The following is a 19,173-nucleotide window of genomic DNA, read 5'->3' on the forward strand; positions in this document are numbered from 1 at the left end:
TCTTGAAACCCAGTTCCGAGACTGGAATAAAATCATTTCAAATTTTATATGGAATAAGAGAAAACATCGAATTAAGCTGCAGTCATTAACTCAACAGAGGGAAGAAGGGGGTTTAGCGGTGCCAAATTTGGAAAACTATTTTTACTCAACGCAAATCCAAATAATACTGAAATGGATGAATAAAAAACAGGAGTGTAAGTGGATTAATATAGAAAAAGAAGTTTCAACCTTATCCCTAGGGACAGTACCTTTTTTAGAAAGTAAAACACAAAAAAAGTATACAGGACATAGCTTTTGTATTTTTAACACCATAAACAAAAACATCAAACTATTAAATGTGGTTTGCTGAATATCAGATCTCTCCTTTCGAAGTCTCTGTTAGTGAATGAGTTGATTTGTGATCATCATATTGATATATTTTGTCTTACAGAAACCTGGCTGCAGCAGGAGGATCATGTTAGCAATTAATGAAGCAACTCCCTCTGACTGTTTAAATGTTCACGTTCCTCGAACCACAGGCAGAGGAGGAGGAGTGGCAGCTATTTTCAGATCAGGGTTACTCATCAGTCCCAGACCCAAGATTAGTTTGAGCTCTTTTGAATATTTGATTCTCAGTTTTTCCCATGCAAAGTGGAAATCCCAGAAACCTCTTGTGTTTGTTGTTGTGTATCGTCCACCTGGCCCTTATTCTGAGTTTCTGTCTGAATTCTCAGAGTTTTTATCCCAGTTAGTGCTGAGTACAGATAAAGTCATTGTAGTGGGTGACTTTAATATTCATGTAGATGTTGAAAATGACTGCCTGAATATGAACTTTAATTCTATATTAGACTCTATTGGATTTTCTCAGAGTGTTCACGGACCGACTCACTGCCTTAATCACACCCTTGATCTTGTTCTGACTTATGGCATTGAGAGTGAACAGTTAACAGTGTTCCCTCATAACCCTGTCTTATCTGACCATTTTCTGATAACCTTTGAGTTTACATTACTTGACTATACAGTTTCTGAGAAGAAATTTACATATAGAAGGTGTCTATCAGAGGATGCTGTAACCAGATTTAAAGAATTAATTCCATCATCCTTTTCTTCACTGCCATGTGCAGATATGACAGAGGACGACTACATAAACTTTACTCCAGCAGCACTTGACTCTCTTGTTGACAGCACTATAGTTTCAATGCGTACAGCACTGGACAATGTTGCCCCTCTGAAAAGGAAGGTAATCAGTCAGAAGAGGTTGGCTCCTTGGTATAATTCACAGCTGCGTGCTTTAAAGCAGACTGCAAGAAAGCTGGAGAGACAGTGGCGTTCCTCTAATTTAGAAGAGTCTCAGTTAGTCTGGAAAGATAGTTTAACAATGTATAAGAAAGCCCTTCGTAAAGCTAGAACTGCTTATTATTCATCATTGATAGAAGAGAATAAGAATAATCCCAGGTTTCTTTTCAGCACTGTAGCCAGTCTGACTAAGAGTCCGAGCTCTGCTGAGCCAGTTATTCCTTTAACTCTCAGCAGTGATGATTTCATGAGCTTCTTTATTAATAAAATTGTTTCTATCAGAGAGAAGATTGATGGAGTCCTTCCCACTATTATCAGTGATGTATCATCAAGTACAGCAGCTTTAGAAGTATCTTTAGAACCTGATTTGTATTTAGACGGCTTCTGCCCAGTTGATCTCTCTGATCTAACAACAGCAATAGTCTCTTCTAAACCATCAACTTGTGTTTTAGACCCAATCCCAACCAGACTGTTCAAGGAGGTTTTCCCATTAATTGACACATCCATATTGGATTTGATCAATCTGTCTTTGTTGACAGGATATGTACCTCAGACTTTTAAGGTTGCTGTAATTAAACCTTTACTTAAAAAACCTACTCTTGATTCAGAAGTGTTGGCTCATTATAGACCTATATCCAATCTCCCTTTTATGTCTAAAGTTCTTGAAAAAATAGTTGCAGCTCAGCTTTGTGATCATTTACACAGAAATAATTTGTTTGAAGAGTTTCAGTCAGGATTCAGAGTGCATCATAGCACAGAAACTGCACTGCTGAAAGTTACCAATGATCTCCTCTTAGCCTCTGATAGCGGACTTGTGTCTGTGCTTGTCCTGTTGGATCTCAGTGCTGCATTTGATACGGTCGATCACAGTATCTTAATACACAGACTTGAACATGTTATTGGGATTAAAGGAACTGCATTAGGCTGGTTTAAATCATATTTATCTGATAGATTTCAGTTTGTTCTTGTAAATGAAGAATCTTCCTCACACACCAGAGTAAGTCATGGAGTTCCCCAGGGTTCTGTGCTTGGACCGATTCTTTTTACTTTATACATGCTTCCATTAGGTAACATTATTAGACAGCATGGCATAAATTTCCATTGCTATGCTGATGATACTCAGCTGTACTTATCTATAAAACCAGATGAACCCAATAGGTTGGTCAGACTACAAGCATGTCTTAAAGACATAAAGACCTGGATGACTCAGAACTGTCTGCTGCTAAATTCAGACAAAACTGAAGTCGTTATCTTTGGACCTGAGCGTTTCAGGGAGAAATTGTCTAGCTATATAGTTACTCTAGATGGTATTTCCTTGGCTTCTAGTTCTACAGTGAGGAACCTTGGAGTTATTTTTGACCAGAACTTATCATTTGACTCGCATATAAAACAGGTTTCTAGGACTGCCTTCTTTCACCTTCGTAATATTGTTAAAATCAGGAACATCTTGTCTCAGAGTGATGCAGAAAAACTAATTCATGCATTTGTTACTTCAAGATTGGACTACTGTAATTCTTTATTATTGGGCTGTCCTACATATTCTCTGAAAAGCCTTCAGTTGATCCAAAATGCTGCAGCCAGAGTTTTGACGAGAACTAACAGGAGAGATCATATTTCTCCAGTTTTAGCTTCTCTTCATTGGCTCCCTGTTAAATTCAGAATAGAATTTAAGATTCTTCTCCTTACATATAAAGCTCTTAATGACCGAGCTCCATCATATCTTAAAGATCTCATTGTAAGATATTTTCCTAACAGAGCACTTCGTTCCCAAACTGCAGGTTTACTTGAGGTTCCCAGAGTTTCTAAAAGTAGAATGGGAGGCAGAGCCTTCAGTTATCAGGCCCCTCAATTGTGGAATAAGCTGCCAGTAAATGTCCGGGAAGCAGACACCCTTTCCACTTTTAAGACCAGGCTTAAAACTTTCCTTTTTGATAAAGCTTATAGTTAGGGATGGCTCAGGTGATCCTGAAACATCCCATAGTTAAGCTGCTATAGGCCTAGACTGCTGGGGGGCCTCATCTGACACACCTTTCCTCACTTTACTCTCTTTATGTATATGTGATATTATTGTGGTCATTAACTCGTGTTTCCCTGTTCCAACAGATATCCTTTGAATGTTTTTGAATTGGCTCTATATGAACGAATTGGATTATTTTATGAATTATGATTATTATTAATTAATTGAATTCCAATTGGCTTGAATTGGACTTACTATCTAAGTGCCTTGAGATGACATTTGTTGTTTTTGGCGCTATATAAATAAAAATGAATTGAATTGAATTGAATAAGGAACTGGGAAAGATTCTGTAAAAAAACAAAAATAAGAGCTAATAATGTATACCTAAGAGAAATGGCACATGACCCAGACTTCCAACCGAATAAAATGGATCAAATCTTGGATTACTGGGCTGCTAAGGGTCTCATAACATATGCACAACTTTTGAATAACCACATTGTTGAATCATATGAAAACCTTATACTTAAGTTTGAGTTGGATAAGAAATATTTCTTTAAGTATTTACAAGTAAGAAGTTATATTAAGGAACACCCACCAGAAGAAACAGAAAATGAATTAATCCAATATTTAGGGGACAACAGATTCACAGGCAACGGTAAGCTTTCAAAAATATATAAAATATTACAAAAACTTACCAGTGTTAAAATGGAAGTAAAACAAAAATGGGAAGAGGAATTGAATATTGACATCACAATGGAAAACTGGTTAGATTCACTAAAAGGAAATATAAAAATTACACAATCAAGATATTGGAATGAATTTGCATGGAAAATACAACAGAGATTTTTCATTACACCGGAGAAATGTAGCCGAACGCAAACAGGGAAAAATTGCTGGAGGAACTGTGGAGAACAAAGAGCAAACTATAGTCACATATTTTTTGTATGTCCAGTATTAAACACATTCTGGGAAGGATTTGAAAAAGCTGTGAAATACATCTTGGGTATAAAACAATCCCTGACTGTAGAGAACCTATTAGGCATTAACATCTCAAGTAAAATTAAACCAACAAATCAAAAGTTATTCCATATATTGCGTATTTCTGCAATAAAACAAATAACAAAAGCGTGGAAACAACCAATACCACCAAACCTTGATAATTGGTATAATATAATAGAAAATATTTTGAATATGGAGAAACTTACTTTACGCTCCAGAAATCAATTACATAAATGGTATAAACTATATCCAAATAGCATAACATTTAAAATAACAAGCTATTTTTACAGAACAGATTGAAATAAATATAATTAAAACAAAGCATCCACCTACCAATCCATACCCCCACGCATACACGTACATGAACACGCACACACACACACATTTATGATCTACCTATCTACTAAAATATTGGGCTCTTTCCTCTTTTCTTTTCTTTTTCCTTTTATTTATTTATTTATTTATTTATTTTTCTTCTTGCCCCTCCCCCTTATTGGCTTTGCGGTATGAACAATATATGTAAGCCGTTGGATTTTATTTTTCCTTTTACTTCTCCCCGGCACTTATCAGTTTACTTCACTTGTTACCATTCTTTATGGACAAAAAAAAAAAATAAAATAAATAAATAAATAAATAAATAAATGTTTGCAAGATGGAACTGCAATCAAAAGAAATGTTTCTATGACCATGTGAAACTTGCAATAAAGTATTAAAAAAAAAAAAAAGACACGTCTGTGATTATTGCTACAGCAGTTACAGCATGCCACACTTACATTATTGCTCTGGTTACTGCTCGATCTGTTACGACAGGTCTTGTACAAGCCAGGAGTTCAACCCTGTATTATGTGGTGATTGTAATAGAACCTGTCGAAATTCATTATGCTTCACCAGACACAAAGAACCCCGGGAGAGACCCCGTGCAGGAATGCATGTGAGTGATTGCGATCTGATTAAACTTTGTCCAACGTGTAAGAGGTTTTATAAAGTTGCAATGACTAAAGAGAAAACTCCACATGTCTGTGAAGGGTTAAAGTGCACAGTCTGTGGTGAGAAGCTAGCTCATGGCTCTGCAGGTACTCTCGGTGAACATCAGTGCTACATTCAACCCGGCGTTGTTGACAAACAACTTGGTGAGAAACTGATCTTTTATGATTTCGAGTGCTTAGTTGGTCAGAATGATGTACACGTCCCCTTTCTGGTCTGTGCAAAAACGCTGAAAGGCGAGAAATGGTATGCTTATGGTTTAGACTGTGTACAGCGATTTCTCCTCCATTTCAGGAAGCCTCGATACAAGGAGTATACGTTCATAGCACACAATGCCCGAGGATATGATAGCTATCTCATCCTCAACGTTATGGTGCAGCTAAGGAATAAGCCCTTTCTCATTACGCAGGGGAGCAAAATTCTCTGTTTTACAGACAGGGATTATGGTTTGAAATTCATCGATAGTCTGTCCTTCCTGAGTATGAAACTGAGTGCGATGCCAAAAGCACTAGGTTTCAGTGATCACAGCAAGGGTTTCTTTCCCCACAGATTCTCTTCAGTGCAGAATTTGAATTATGTGGGACCCTTTCCTTCACCGAGTTACTACTCTGTGGAACTCATGAACCCCCGAGAACAGGAAGAGTTTTACAGCTGGTACGGAGAAGCAAGCAATGCTATCTTTAACTTTGAAAAAGAAGCTCTTCATTACTGTGAAAATGATGTTGACATACTCTACAGAGGCTGCGTTAAATTCAGGGAGCAGTTTTTCAGCGAGACACGTGTGGACCCCTTCAAATCCATCACTATTGCGTCGGCATGTATGAAGGTGTTTATTTGCAATTTTCTCGAGCAAAAAACCCTGGCTATACCTTCACCCGTTGATTACCGACATCAGTGTAAAACATTCTCTCATGCAGCCATCCAGTGGCTGGAACGCGAAGCCTGTAGCAGAAACATTTACATCCAACACGCGCTAAACACTGGGGAAAGGAAAATCGGGCCTCATCATGTAGATGGTTATGCTGAAATTGAGGGTGTGGGGCACGTTTTTGAGTTTTACGGTTGCTTCTTTCAGGGCTGCCCCATCTGCTTTCAGCCTCAGGACATTTGTCCAGTGAGGAGTGTATCATTTGAACAGTTCCACGCTGCAACCGTTGAGAGAGAACGGGTGCTTCAGTCAGTGTACGGTCTTCGTTTGCATGTCATGTGGGGGCATGAATGGACCGAGTTGAAGAAATCTCACCCGGAGGTGATTGAATTTCTCAAGAAATATAACGCCCCCGAACCGCTCTCTCCCCGACAGGCTCTGTACGGTGGTCGGACCTGTGCACTCAGGTTGAGATACACTGCTGGCGGGTGAAACTGTGCACTATGCCGACTTCACATCTCTGTACCCTTATGTGAACTGCAGCTTTCCCTACCCTCTTGGTCATCCTACGATTATCTGCAAAGATTTTGATGACCCTGACAACTACTTTGGTTTCATTAGAGCCGTCGTTTACCCCCCGCGTGGTCTGTTTTTCCCTGTTTTACCTTACAGGTCATCTCACGGTAAACTATTGTTCACTCTCTGTCGTACTTGTGCAGAAATAAATAACCAGACAGATGCGTGCAACCACAGTGACGAGGAGAGGGCACTAACAGGAGTGTGGGTGAGTGTGGAGTTTAGCAAGGCGCTAAAGCTTGGTTACCGCCTTGCTAAAATCACCGAGGTGTGGCACTTTGACAGAAGCAGTAGCACAATCTTTCAAGGTTACATACATACATTCCTTAAGGGTAAGCAGGAGGCTTCCGGTTACCCTTCTGATGCACATGATGAGGAGAGCAAGTTGAGATATGTCAGAGATTACAAACTCCATCAAGGTATCCAGCTGGATGCCGACAAAATAGAGGTGAATCCTGCAAAAAGACAGGTGGCGAAACTCTGTCTGAACAGTTTCTGGGGGAAATTTGCGCAGAGGAACGAACTGGCTCAGACCGTCATCATCAGTGACCCGAATGAATTTTTTAACTACGCGTTCTCGGGTAAATATAAGATCACTTATTTCCACTTTCTCAACCCGGATACGTGCATGCTGCAATGGACCTACAGTAAACGATGTATCATTCCCCCCAACAAGGTGAACAACGTATTCATTGCTGCATTTACCACCGCTTATGCACGTTTAAAACTGTACAGTTGTCTAGAACTCATGCAGGACAAAATTCTCTACATAGACACAGACAGTCTGATCTATGTGGTGAAGCAGGGTGAGACCCCCCTGAAATTGGGAAACTATCTGGGAGATTTGACCGACGAGCTGGGGGGTGATACAATCCAGGAGTTTGTTGCAGCTGGACCCAAGAGTTACGCCTACCAGACCAAAAACCAGAAAAAGGTTTCGATGCGAGTTACAGAGAGTTGGTGGAGGGTTACTTGGCCGACTCCAGAGACGGGGTGATTGAGACACCTCAGCGCACGATCAGAAGGGATAAAAAGAAGTTTCTCTTAAAAAACGCAACATTCCTCAAAAAGTTCCGAGTGGCGTATGACAAGAGACGTCTCTTTCCTGACGGAACAACTCTCCCTTTTGGTTATTAAGATCGGTTAAGAGGTAAAAACAGGAAAGTTGAAATAGGAAAAATGTCACAGTCCTCTGTTAAAGAGGTAGATTTTGACCCCAGACTAAAGACCCCGTTTTCATGTCTGATTGTGGGACCAAGTGGGTGTGGGAAATCTTTCTTTGTTAAAACTATTTTACAAAATTGTAACCATGTGATGGATGTTGTACCTGAAAATATTGTATGGATTTACACTTCCTTCCAGCCTTTGTATGCTGAACTGCAGCGGATGAATAAAAAGATTAAGTTTGTGGAAGGATTGCCTCATTCTTTTGAAGATGAAAATCTGTTTCCTCCTGATCGAAATCACTTGGTTATTTTGGACGATGTTATTTTTCAAGCTTCGGACCATCCTGAAGTGGTGAAAATTTTCACACAGTACAGACATCATAGAAATATGAGCGTTATGATGTTGACTCAGAACGTGTTTCATCAGGGGAAGTACAGTCGTACCATTAGTCTGAACAGTAATTATCTGATGTTGTTTAAGAACCCCAGAGACAGATTGCAGGTGAATATACTAGCCCGTCAAATCTTCCCCTCACAGAAGGCTCTCTTCCTGGAAAGTTACGAAGACGCTACCAGAGAACCGCACGGGTACTTAATCGTTGATCTAACACACTCATGCCCAGATCAATACAGACTGAGGACGGGTCTACTTCCTGGTCAGTGGCCGATTGTCTACATCCCCAAAGCAAAGTAATTCATCATGTCTGCGCGTATAAAAAGGAATGCTCCTTTACTCAGAGCTCTGTACTACGCCACACCTCAGAAACGTAAAGACATTCTTAGTCATTGTTCACCAGATTTTCTTAAGACTTTGTGTGAGATTGCTCTTAATATTTTAAAGGGTAACATTAAGCTGTCACCTTCTCAATATCGGAAATTGAAAAAGCAGAAGAAAGTTATCAGACTGCTGGCTGATAGGAGAAGCGGTTTAAAACGTAAACAGCTGGCTCTCAAAAGTCAAGGAGGCGGTTTTATTCTACCCATCCTAACGGCTCTAGCACCTATAATTGGGGACCTAGTGGGAGGACTCGTCAGAAGGTAAAAAATCATGTCTCTCAGAACGGCGCAAAAAATGTTTCTCATTTCACCCCATCAGTTCAGACATTTGTCTCAACCAGAGACTTCCATCAGACAAACGGCGGAGGAAGAATTAGATGGTAAAATGAGAGCTATACTCGATGAGTCCGGAATGAGCTCTTATGAAAAAATTAAGAAATATAACGCTCTGTTGCAAAGATATCTCACCCTAATCAAGCAGGGTCAAATAGAGGAACCTCAAGTGACTGTGACTCTACAACGTAAAAGCGTTAATGATCCAATACCTGAATCAGATTCCACTGAGACGGATCGTGTTCACGATCCCGATCAGATAGAACTGGATGCAACAGCGAATAAGGTGTTAAAAATCCTCCCCAAGCGTGATCGTCGAAATGGAGAATACATTCTGAGAAAATTATCTGAGAGAAACGGGTGGACCACTAAGGGCGAGTTTATTTACCAGGGGCAGGCTGTGAGAAGGTCTCATTTGATTGATTTGCTTAAAAATCTTTTACTCCCTTTTAAAAGAAAAACCAGTGCCCTGCAACCGACAGGTTGGATGAGTTTTCTTAATACCCTGAATGAACTGAACATACCCATATCCTCTGTGAATAACCCGCAAGCACGTGATCAGTACCAACGCCTCAGAACGGATCCGAGTGGTTTGGAGAAAAGGCCAATCGTAAAAACCAGAAAGAAAATAACCTTTTCTCCGCATTTTTTAAGACCGGTGGAGCAAGATGAAGCTGCAGGTGGACAAAGTCTGCGTAAAAGGACAAAACCTCTCCGTTGGGATACCTTATCCCCTTAAACCTCTGTAAGAAATGAATTAAAAAGACACCGTTATTTGTTCTCAATAAAGTGTTTATTGATCCCAGTTTTTTCAGAGTGTACAGTTTTCTTTTTTTTCTTTTTTTTTCATGCGTTCACAATTTGTAACAATCTTTGAACATCTGTAAAGAGCAGGCTCTGTGATGAAAATAGGTACCATTCTGCTTTCTGATGCATCTCTGGTATTTTTTCACAAAGTTGGACACCATCACATCGTTTTTAAGAACATCACCACCGTAGGAAGTTAATACTTGCTGCAGAGATAGACCGCAGGCTCGTCTGCAGAGGTAATAAATACAGTGTTGACCGCATACGATGGACAGGGTGTTCTGAAGTTGACGGTTGTGGTACAATATTTCCGAGGATCGATCTTTCAGAAATGAAACAATGTCTGACGGGTAGTGAGTAAAATCTGGAGGTAATCCATAAGAATCAAAAAAGGTGGCTTGACCATTCTCCTCCAAAGTCAGAGCTAGCCAGTGTTCTCCGGGCATGTGAGAAGGATGAGTGTTCACGATAAAGTAGGATGGTAGGACGTTTGCGTGAGTAAGGGGAGCTGGTCACAGGCCCACACGCCGCAAAACAGGTCTCCCAGTAGGTGATGCAGCAGGCTCTCGATCTCGTAGTTATTCATGCTCTCTCTTTTTTAATAATAGTCCACCAGCACCTGTCTTCTTGAGTTGATCTCCAAAATGGAATCGTAACACGCATATACAATTAGAGTAGTGGTATGAGGTAGCGGTACTCTAAACCTCATTTCCAATCTTAAATTCCCGTTGGACACAGGTGACAACGCCTCAGTATCCTCACCAGGGTTTAGATTAAAGACAAAAAGCGAATACCCATTATTAAATTCTTCACGATTGATACTCAGAGGGAGGTCTTTTAAATGGCGACCGGTAGCGATGAACATGTTGTAAAATTCTCTGACTGAAATGCCTTGGTTGAACTGCGGTTGGAATGCCTTGGCGGGGACTTGTCTGCCATCTTGGCAGAGGGCCAGATATTCTATATCCATGTGTTTAAAATTAAAAGGTGAGAGGTCGCGTCTTCCTGTGAATGCCTCGTGATGCACCATGCCTAAAACAATATATTTAGGCATCGCTCCCAAAAAGAGATTCTCCTGCTTACATATCCTAGAGTTTTCAGGAATGGAGTATGTTTTCACATTCACTCGTGACAGAGGATAGAGGGCATTTCCTCTCATTAAGGCGGATGTATGGCCTAAACGAACCGCCGGGGAGACGGTGACTTTTTTGACAAAAAGAGAGGCGCCTAATATCTGCAATCGGAAAGTTGAATCTCTAGCTCCCATGAGGTAGAAGGCTTCACTAGCCCTGGTTAGTTTAATTCTCATATCCACAGAGTTCAACAGAAGTCTTTCACAGAAAAAGACATCCCCGTGGAGAGGACCCATTAGATGTACTTCTCTGGAATTAGCTGTAGAGGTCGCTCTCTGGTTTAATCCTCTGTTTGGACCGTTATTGGTCACTATAGAGTCAATAGAGCCGGCCGTATCTTTATAGTAAAGACCGGCGCTGAACTGACTCTTTAATGCATCTTCAGAAAAGATGAGCAAAGTCTCAATCATGGCTCTATAAGGATGAGTGGCGCTAGACTGTGAAATTAATCTATCCCCCAGAGTAACATCGCATTGACTGAAAAGTGTATTGAGAGGATAATTGATGAGACCCACTGCAGCATCGTTGACCAGGTCAGTTCCATCTGCATTGGTGATCTTCACGCGGAGATGTAACAAGGTATCATTCAGATCAAGATATTTTTCACCATCTCCCGGTATAAAAAACTCAATCGGACCATTCTCAGTAATGGCCGAAAGAGGCCTAATTTCCGTGTAGACCTTATCCTCGATAGAAAGCTGAGTCATAGGTACTGAAAATAAGTCCAGTTCTGCCAGGGTGCACTCCGGGGATTTGTGATGCAAAAGAGCCCTGTTTTTATTCTCTCGCCCCTGCTCCTTCTATTTATGATTCAGTGAAATATATCTCTGCTCTGTGTAGACTTCCTACCCCTAGGTCTGTTTATCCCAACTGACTTATTCTTTTTTGCCCTCCTCTGTATTTGTAACCCTCTCACACGTTCACCAGGCGGCCGCTTCCTCGGTCTTCGTGAGAGAACCATTATCCCTGACCCGTCTTGACCTCCTGATATTTTAGTCATGGCTTTACCTACAACGTCTGAGGCTATGTTTGTGGCTGCTGTCTTCAGATGTGGCTTGGCTATAGCGAAGCCTTTTTTAACTAAGGGCGCAACAAAACGGAATAATTTTGAAAATATAGACCCTATCCCATGACCGTACATTACAGGTGCTCCATAAAAGCCGGGCAAGGTCCCGCCTACCTGGTTCTCGTAATAGTTTACAAAGCGATGAGGGTCATCCCTCATGTTCATCTTAACCATGTTGCTTTCTTTTGTTATCCTTTTTTCTTAACACAGGCGTCACCTAGGGGCTTAATGTTTGCTCAATGTCTTACTCTCTCACTGATATCTGAGTGAATGACCATCATTTCATAACGTGCTGCGTTTTCACTGGTCGGAAATGTAGTCTCACAGAGGTTTTCCCGTAAGTAAAATTTACCGGAACGTTTTGATCCGTTTTAATCTCTATGTGGATGTTTTCAATATGTCTCTTGGCTACAGGAAGATAGTTGACTGGGTTAAAGGTATTCGTGATTATATTGCCAAACTGCCCCTCTACTCTAACCGTACGTAAGAGGGGAGCATAAGCATCACCGACTATCTGTGGAGCAACCACATCGCTGTAGCAATAAAACTGGTAGAAACCTGATCTTAATTCCATCGGATAAGGGGCTCTCCTTTTATCAAACACAATCCATTCACCAGACTCCACGCCTAGTATGTAGCTCAATGGTGGATAAAATCGTAGATGATACTGGGAACCTGCCTGGTACTTGAGTTTATTTTCAAGCGTATCCAGGACAAAGTAAATATCAGAACCTATTTTTCTAAGCTGGTTCTCGATCTCTGTCTTTAGTTGAGTCATTTCCTTAACGTATCCACATCCTATATTCTGACGATGTATCTTCTCCACCCCAAGTTTCTTCCACTCAAAATAAGCCTGAGTCTTTGGCACATTGTGCCATGTATGTGGATAGGAAATCTCTGTCAAGGCCACTTGCCACGAACCTTCCAAGTCAATATGTTGTGCTAAAACCACACGAAAACTGGAGCTAGAATTATGCTTAAAGACGTCGAGACTGGCGTTAGAGGGCAGGGTGATATAAAACCCCTCGTCCTCTTCCGTTCGGTTCATGATGTAAAGTAATTGGTGGGGAGTAATGAAGGCTTCTTTTTATACACCGTGAAGATCGCTGGCTCTGACCCAGCTGTTGAATTTCTCAGGCCAAAATTTCCAGCGGACAAAGACCTGTTTTATACCTCTGACGGTGCGTCGTTTTAATACCTCCACTTGGTACATCTTGTCTTTATTCAGTTTAACTTTTTGGAGTTCCTCGGCATAAAAGGAACCTTCGATAGGCTTTCCATCAAAATCTTTGAGTTTGTATACACGAGGAGATCGGGCAATCTGATCAGTCACTGTAAACACCTCGTCTGTAAAACTTTGTTCATATTTTTTATCAAACACACCTCGCAGTTTAGATATTCTCACACTATCGCCTATTTTAAATCTTATCCTGGAGTCTGCGCGTCGTTGACCTGAAGTACCACCGTACAGGTTTTTAAACACTTGAAGGGTATTTTCTAAAGTCACCTGCATAGGCATCATTTTTATACTTGAATGGTAACTATGGTTGTAACTTTTCACAAGATCCTGCAGGACATCCAGGTATCGGAGCGTGTTATTAGCAGTAAAAAATTTCCACATCCTCGTTTTTAAAGTACGGTTAAACCTCTCAATCACAGATGCTTTTACTTCGCTAGGTGTAGCAAAATGTTCAATGCCGTAGCGTTCTAGTAAAGCCTTAAATTTCTTGTTAAAGAATTCTTTACCAGCATCTGTTTGAAGTTTTTTAGGGGTCTTACTTTCTCTAAAAACAGATTCAAAACCCTTCACCACCTCTGCAGCGGATTTTCTCTTGAGAGCACGAACGTACGCCTTTTTTTAAAATATGTCAATGACGGTTAATGGGTAATTATAACCATCGTTATGTTCCACCAGGGCCTGCATGTCGCAGAGATCTGCCTGGAATTGTTTTAAAGGGCTGGTGACAAAAACTCTGTTTCTCGGAAAACGGATTCTTGCAGGCTTATGTAGAGTATAGGCGTCTTGCCCTGATAAAAACTCTTGAACTTTTTCGTACATAACTTTCCTACCACTTTCATCCTGCACTGCTTTACGTAAACTCTCTACTCCCCCAAAACTACCTGGTCGACCAGGATCGTAGTAAACCTTTTTCATTAATCTCATTTCAGTCATCTTATCTTATGCAGGTTCAGACTTGTACTAATGAAAAAACATAAAACGCATGTATATTTCAATCTTATCTTTATTATATACACACATACACACGTTTATATATTCATGAACAATGGATAAATGAGACAATAATTTAAGAAGTAGAAAAAGTTAAATGTTATAACAACATCATACGTGATTACATCATTAGTCTAAATACTTATAAAACGAAAAAATGTTACATCCCTCTTCTTCAACCCTCCCAAAACTTTGTCATGGTTTGAAGTTGTTGCAGTTTCTCAGCATCCTCTCCAATCAGGTGTTCGTACATGTCCTGAATAGCTGTATTATTACACAGACTTGAACATGTTATTGGGATTAAAGGAACTGCATTAGGCTGGTTTAAATCATATTTATCTGATAGATTTCAGTTTGTTCTTGTAAATGAAGAATCTTCCTCACACACCAGAGTAAGTCATGGAGTTCCCCAGGGTTCTGTGCTTGGACCGATTCTTTTTACTTTATACATGCTTCCATTAGGTAACATTATTAGACAGCATGGCATAAATTTCCATTGCTATGCTGATGATACTCAGCTGTACTTATCTATAAAACCAGATGAACCCAATAGGTTGGTCAGACTACAAGCATGTCTTAAAGGATAAGATCGGTTTTTTGACATTGGGCCCTTGATTTCACATTATAACATGATGTTCTACTCACCCCTGCTGGTTGTTGAACATTTGGAGCTGTTCCGAAGATATTCGCGAGGCGTCTGGCTGCTCTCTTGAGATATTCGGCCATGAAACGGTTTCCTATGGGCAAGCTTATACAGGCACAAACTATGCTGTTTATAATTTATTAATTACTGTACACTAGCACTGATAACGTGGAGGTGCGTCGCTTACTTAAAAAAGTCCGGGTTATTGTAATTTTGATTTTTTTCGTCGTAAAGTGGGTGTTACTGACGTCCTCGTCGTGCTACTGCCACAGACAGCCCACAGACCTGCTGCCTATTTATTCATTCGGCTAAAATTCAAAATTAGTAACCCGGATTTTTTTAAGTAAGCGACGCACCTCCACGTTATCAGTGCTAGTGTAGAGTAATTAATAAATTATAAACAGCATAGTTTGTGCCTGTATAAGCTTGCCCATAGGAAACCGTTTCATAGCCGAATATCTCAAGAGAGCAGCCAGACGCCTCGCGAATATCTTCGGAACAGCTCCAAATCACCAACAACAAGCAGGGGTGAGTAGAACAACATGTTATAATGCGAAATCAAGGGCCCAATGTCAAAAAAACGGTCTTATCCTTTAAAGACATAAAGACCTGGATGACTCAGAACTGTCTCCTGCTAAATTCAGACAAAACTGAAGTCGTTATCTTTGGACCTGAGCGTTTCAGGGAGAAATTGTCTAGCTATATAGTTACTCTAGATGGTATTTCCTTGGCTTCTAGTTCTACAGTGAGGAACCTTGGAGTTATTTTTGACCAGAACTTATCATTTGACTCGCATATAAAACAGGTTTCTAGGACTGCCTTCTTTCACCTTCGTAATATTGTTAAAATCAGGAACATCTTGTCTCAGAGTGATGCAGAAAAACTAGTCCATGCATTTGTTACTTCAAGATTGGACTACTGTAATTCTTTATTATTGGGCTGTCCCACATATTCTCTGAAAAGCCTTCAGTTGATCCAAAATGCTGCAGCCAGAGTTTTGACGAGAACTAACAGGAGAGATCATATTTCTCCAGTTTTAGCTTCTCTTCATTGGCTCCCTGTTAAATTCAGAATAGAATTTAAGATTCTTCTCCTTACATATAAAGCTCTTAATGACCGAGCTCCATCATATCTTAAAGATCTCATTGTAAGATATTTTCCTAACAGAGCACTTCGTTCCCAAACTGCAGGTTTACTTGAGGTTCCCAGAGTTTCTAAAAGTAGAATGGGAGGCAGAGCCTTCAGTTATCAGGCCCCTCTATTGTGGAATAAGCTGCCAGTAAATGTCCGGGAAGCAGACACCCTTTCCACTTTTAAGACCAGGCTTAAAACTTTCCTTTTTGATAAAGCTTATAGTTAGGGATGGCTCAGGTGATCCTGAAACATCCCATAGTTAAGCTGCTATAGGCCTAGACTGCTGGGGGGCCTCATCTGACACACCTTTCCTCACTTTACTCTCTTTATGTATATGTGATATTATTATGGTCATTAACTCGTGTTTCCCTGTTCCAACAGATATCCTTTGAATGGTGTTACAGTGCCACCGTCGCGGTGGCCCCCTGCCCCCTCCCCCTCCCCCCCCCTTTCTGTCTTCTCAAACCCCAGCTGGTCGAGGCGGATGGCCACCCTTCCTGAGTCTGGTTCTGCCAGAGGTTTCTTCCTGTTAAAAGGGAGTCGTTTCTCTCCACAGTCGCCTCAGGCACGCTCAGGCCGGGAGATTGGACCGAAAAACAAAAAGTTTTCAGTGCAATCTGTTGGTTTTCTTAGCTAGGAAATTGTTTTTGAATTGGCTCTATATGAACGAATTGGATTATTTTATGAATTATGATTATTATTAATTAATTGAATTCCAATTGGCTTGAATTGGACTTACTATCTAAGTGCCTTGAGATGACATTTGTTGTATTTGGCGCTATATAAATAAAAATGAATTGAATTGAATTGAATTTGTTTCATCACCGTCAGTTCATACAAGTAAGCTTCCGCCACAGCCGTGACTCTCGCGTCATCCTCACGAATCCTACGTGCAGTCAAAAGACACTGAATAGAAGCAACGAATCGTTGATTATAAAGTTTCCGCATCAGTCTGTAGTAATGGACATGGAAGAAGTCCTCCTCCATCACATCCATACATTGATGTTGTCGTAAACTAGGATGGTCCACGGTGCATCCATAGCAGCATTCTACCATGAATTTTTTGATGGTCTCATTCAAGAGGTGTAACACTGCAGTTTTTACAACTTTGTTAAACCCCAAGTGTACCCATCCATCAAATTCATCCTCACCCTCATCACCCTCTTCTCCTTCATCCACGTCCTCCACTCCTCTGTCATCCCGAGTGCCAGCCGATGTACCCTGGCCTGGTGGAATCTGAGAGTCCTCCAAGTTGTCAGACTCAGCTCCCTCCGGTATTACGGCCATGGTGTTGATGCTAGATCCTACCCGGTAGAGCGTTACGAGGCTGTCATCGGATGCCGTGGGGGAGAACTCAATCTCGGGAGAAGAGGATGGGAAGTACTCGGGTGATTTTGATCGTGAGGGAGGGTGGTACAGCTCCAGGTCATAGTCTGGTGATCGACACTGCGGCGATACGGATGCCTCAGATAGACTCCCTGGTTGCACCAAGAGCGAGGGAGAAGTATCCACCGAACAGCAATCAGGGATCTCCCCGCACGTGGTCTTCTGAACATTAGTACTCATCCTGCTCTCGGTGTTGGTTGCTGAGTTCCTGACCGTGCTGCAATGTCTCTTCATAAACCTAAAGGTTGGGGGGTGTGGTTAATGTCTAGGGGGTGGAGGATGAGGAGGAGGTAGTACTTGATTGGCGGTATGTCTATACAGCCAGTGTTTTCTTGACTGCCAGAATTTCAACCCAGTTCTGACAGCTGCGGAAGAGCGAGGAAATCCGCTCCGCTATTTCATCCATCTTCTCCATCCATGCTGCATGAGGCAGTGCTAGCATCGTTCTAAACACACCACAGTCAGAGTTAAAACACTCAAGAACAAAAAGATCCCCTTCTATCTTATCACTAGATTCCCGGGAGCTTGCACGAAAGAACCAGCGACCACTGACGGCTGTTTTTGATTGCCACACCGCACTGAAAGCCATCCTTGTTTGGGCTATCTCGGTGTCATTTAGAGGAGTCACCACTCTCGGGCGTTTAGCAGGAGGTCCCTGGCTTTCTCCTGGTTCTACCTTCACTGGTGCCTCTTCCCGAAATCCTCCAGGACGACGACGAGGGGTCGCTAGCTTCAACACTCCCCAGTCGTTGGAGGTTAGCATACCCACGCTGGTCAGAGGCCCCAGAGTCTCATCATTTTCGTCGAGCTGATACAGACAGAGCTCGCCTATTTCATACCTGAACACATACCCCCATTTTCCACGCATTCCATAGGGCTCCAGCGACCATTCAGGTGGAGGCTGCTGCGTTCTACACAGAAACACCGTACACCTTTTGGGAGCATCTGGCACCAATGGAGGATCTTGATATAACGTTACCGGAGTCTCACAAATGAGAGAGCGCCGAGTAAATAACCTCTCCCCCGTCTGCGAAGATTTCTCTTCTTCTTTCACTCTGCTTCTTGTCCTAATCATCCTGAATCAGTTATCTTCACACTGATATTGCTCTCTACATACGGACTCGTTCAGGGTTTTATACATTACCAAAACCCCACCCTTCTATCATCTCATTGGTTCTCAAAGTCACGGGCTATACATGACCTAATTACTTTATCCTATTTTTCCCCTACAGGGATCTGCAAAGCTGCCAAACAGCTATTTTTCGTCACTCCTAGTCCCGAGGATACTTCAAATTGTTGTCAGCTTTGCTCCTAAAACTTAAACTTTCCCCCTATTCCGTCATTAAACACTCTTTCATTTATACACTCAATAAATATTTAGACTTACCTAATTACTTTATACTATTTTCACCCCTACAGGGATCTGCAAAGCCGCCAGACAGCTATTTTTTCGTCATTCCTAGTCCCGACACTTAGGATACTTCAAATTGTTGTCAGCTTTGCTCCTAAAACTTAAACTTTCCCTATTTTGTCATTAAACAATCTTTCATTTTACACTCAATAAATATTAGATCCATCCCTTAACCACTCCCCACCTAAACTCCTTCCCATAACTCCTCCCCTAACACCACTCCCCCCTAACCCCTCCTCTCCCCCTCCCCCCTATAGCCCCTCCCCACACCACATGACCGGGGGTCACTAGAGTTCACCTTGTGACCAGGGGTCAACCAGAGTTCACCTGTCACATCCAATTAACTCATTAAGTTTGACGAAAGGGTGTTACTTCTGTTTTTTAATATACTAGCCCGTCAAATCTTCCCCACGCAGAAGGCTCTCTTC

The 19,173-nt window shown here is 41.4% G+C and overlaps 1 protein-coding gene across 1 annotated transcript; it reads right to left on the reverse strand.

The window, feature by feature from the left end:
* Positions 1-10,340: 10,340 nt before the first annotated feature.
* Positions 10,341-11,582, reverse strand: LOC142383033 (uncharacterized protein F54H12.2-like). Its single transcript, XM_075469150.1, has one exon. The coding sequence runs from the start codon at positions 11,580-11,582 to the stop codon at positions 10,341-10,343; it is 1,242 nt and encodes a 413-aa protein (XP_075325265.1).
* Between the last annotated feature and the right edge of the window lie 7,591 nt (positions 11,583-19,173).

This window comes from Odontesthes bonariensis, chromosome 6 (assembly GCF_027942865.1).
Source record: "Odontesthes bonariensis isolate fOdoBon6 chromosome 6, fOdoBon6.hap1, whole genome shotgun sequence".
Classification (NCBI taxonomy): Eukaryota; Metazoa; Chordata; class Actinopteri; order Atheriniformes; family Atherinopsidae; genus Odontesthes; species Odontesthes bonariensis.

Coding starts and splice junctions, on each gene's coding strand:
- LOC142383033 (XM_075469150.1), bottom strand. CDS start 11,582: ATGACTCAGCTTTCTATCGAGGATAAGGTCTACACGGAAATTAGGCCT.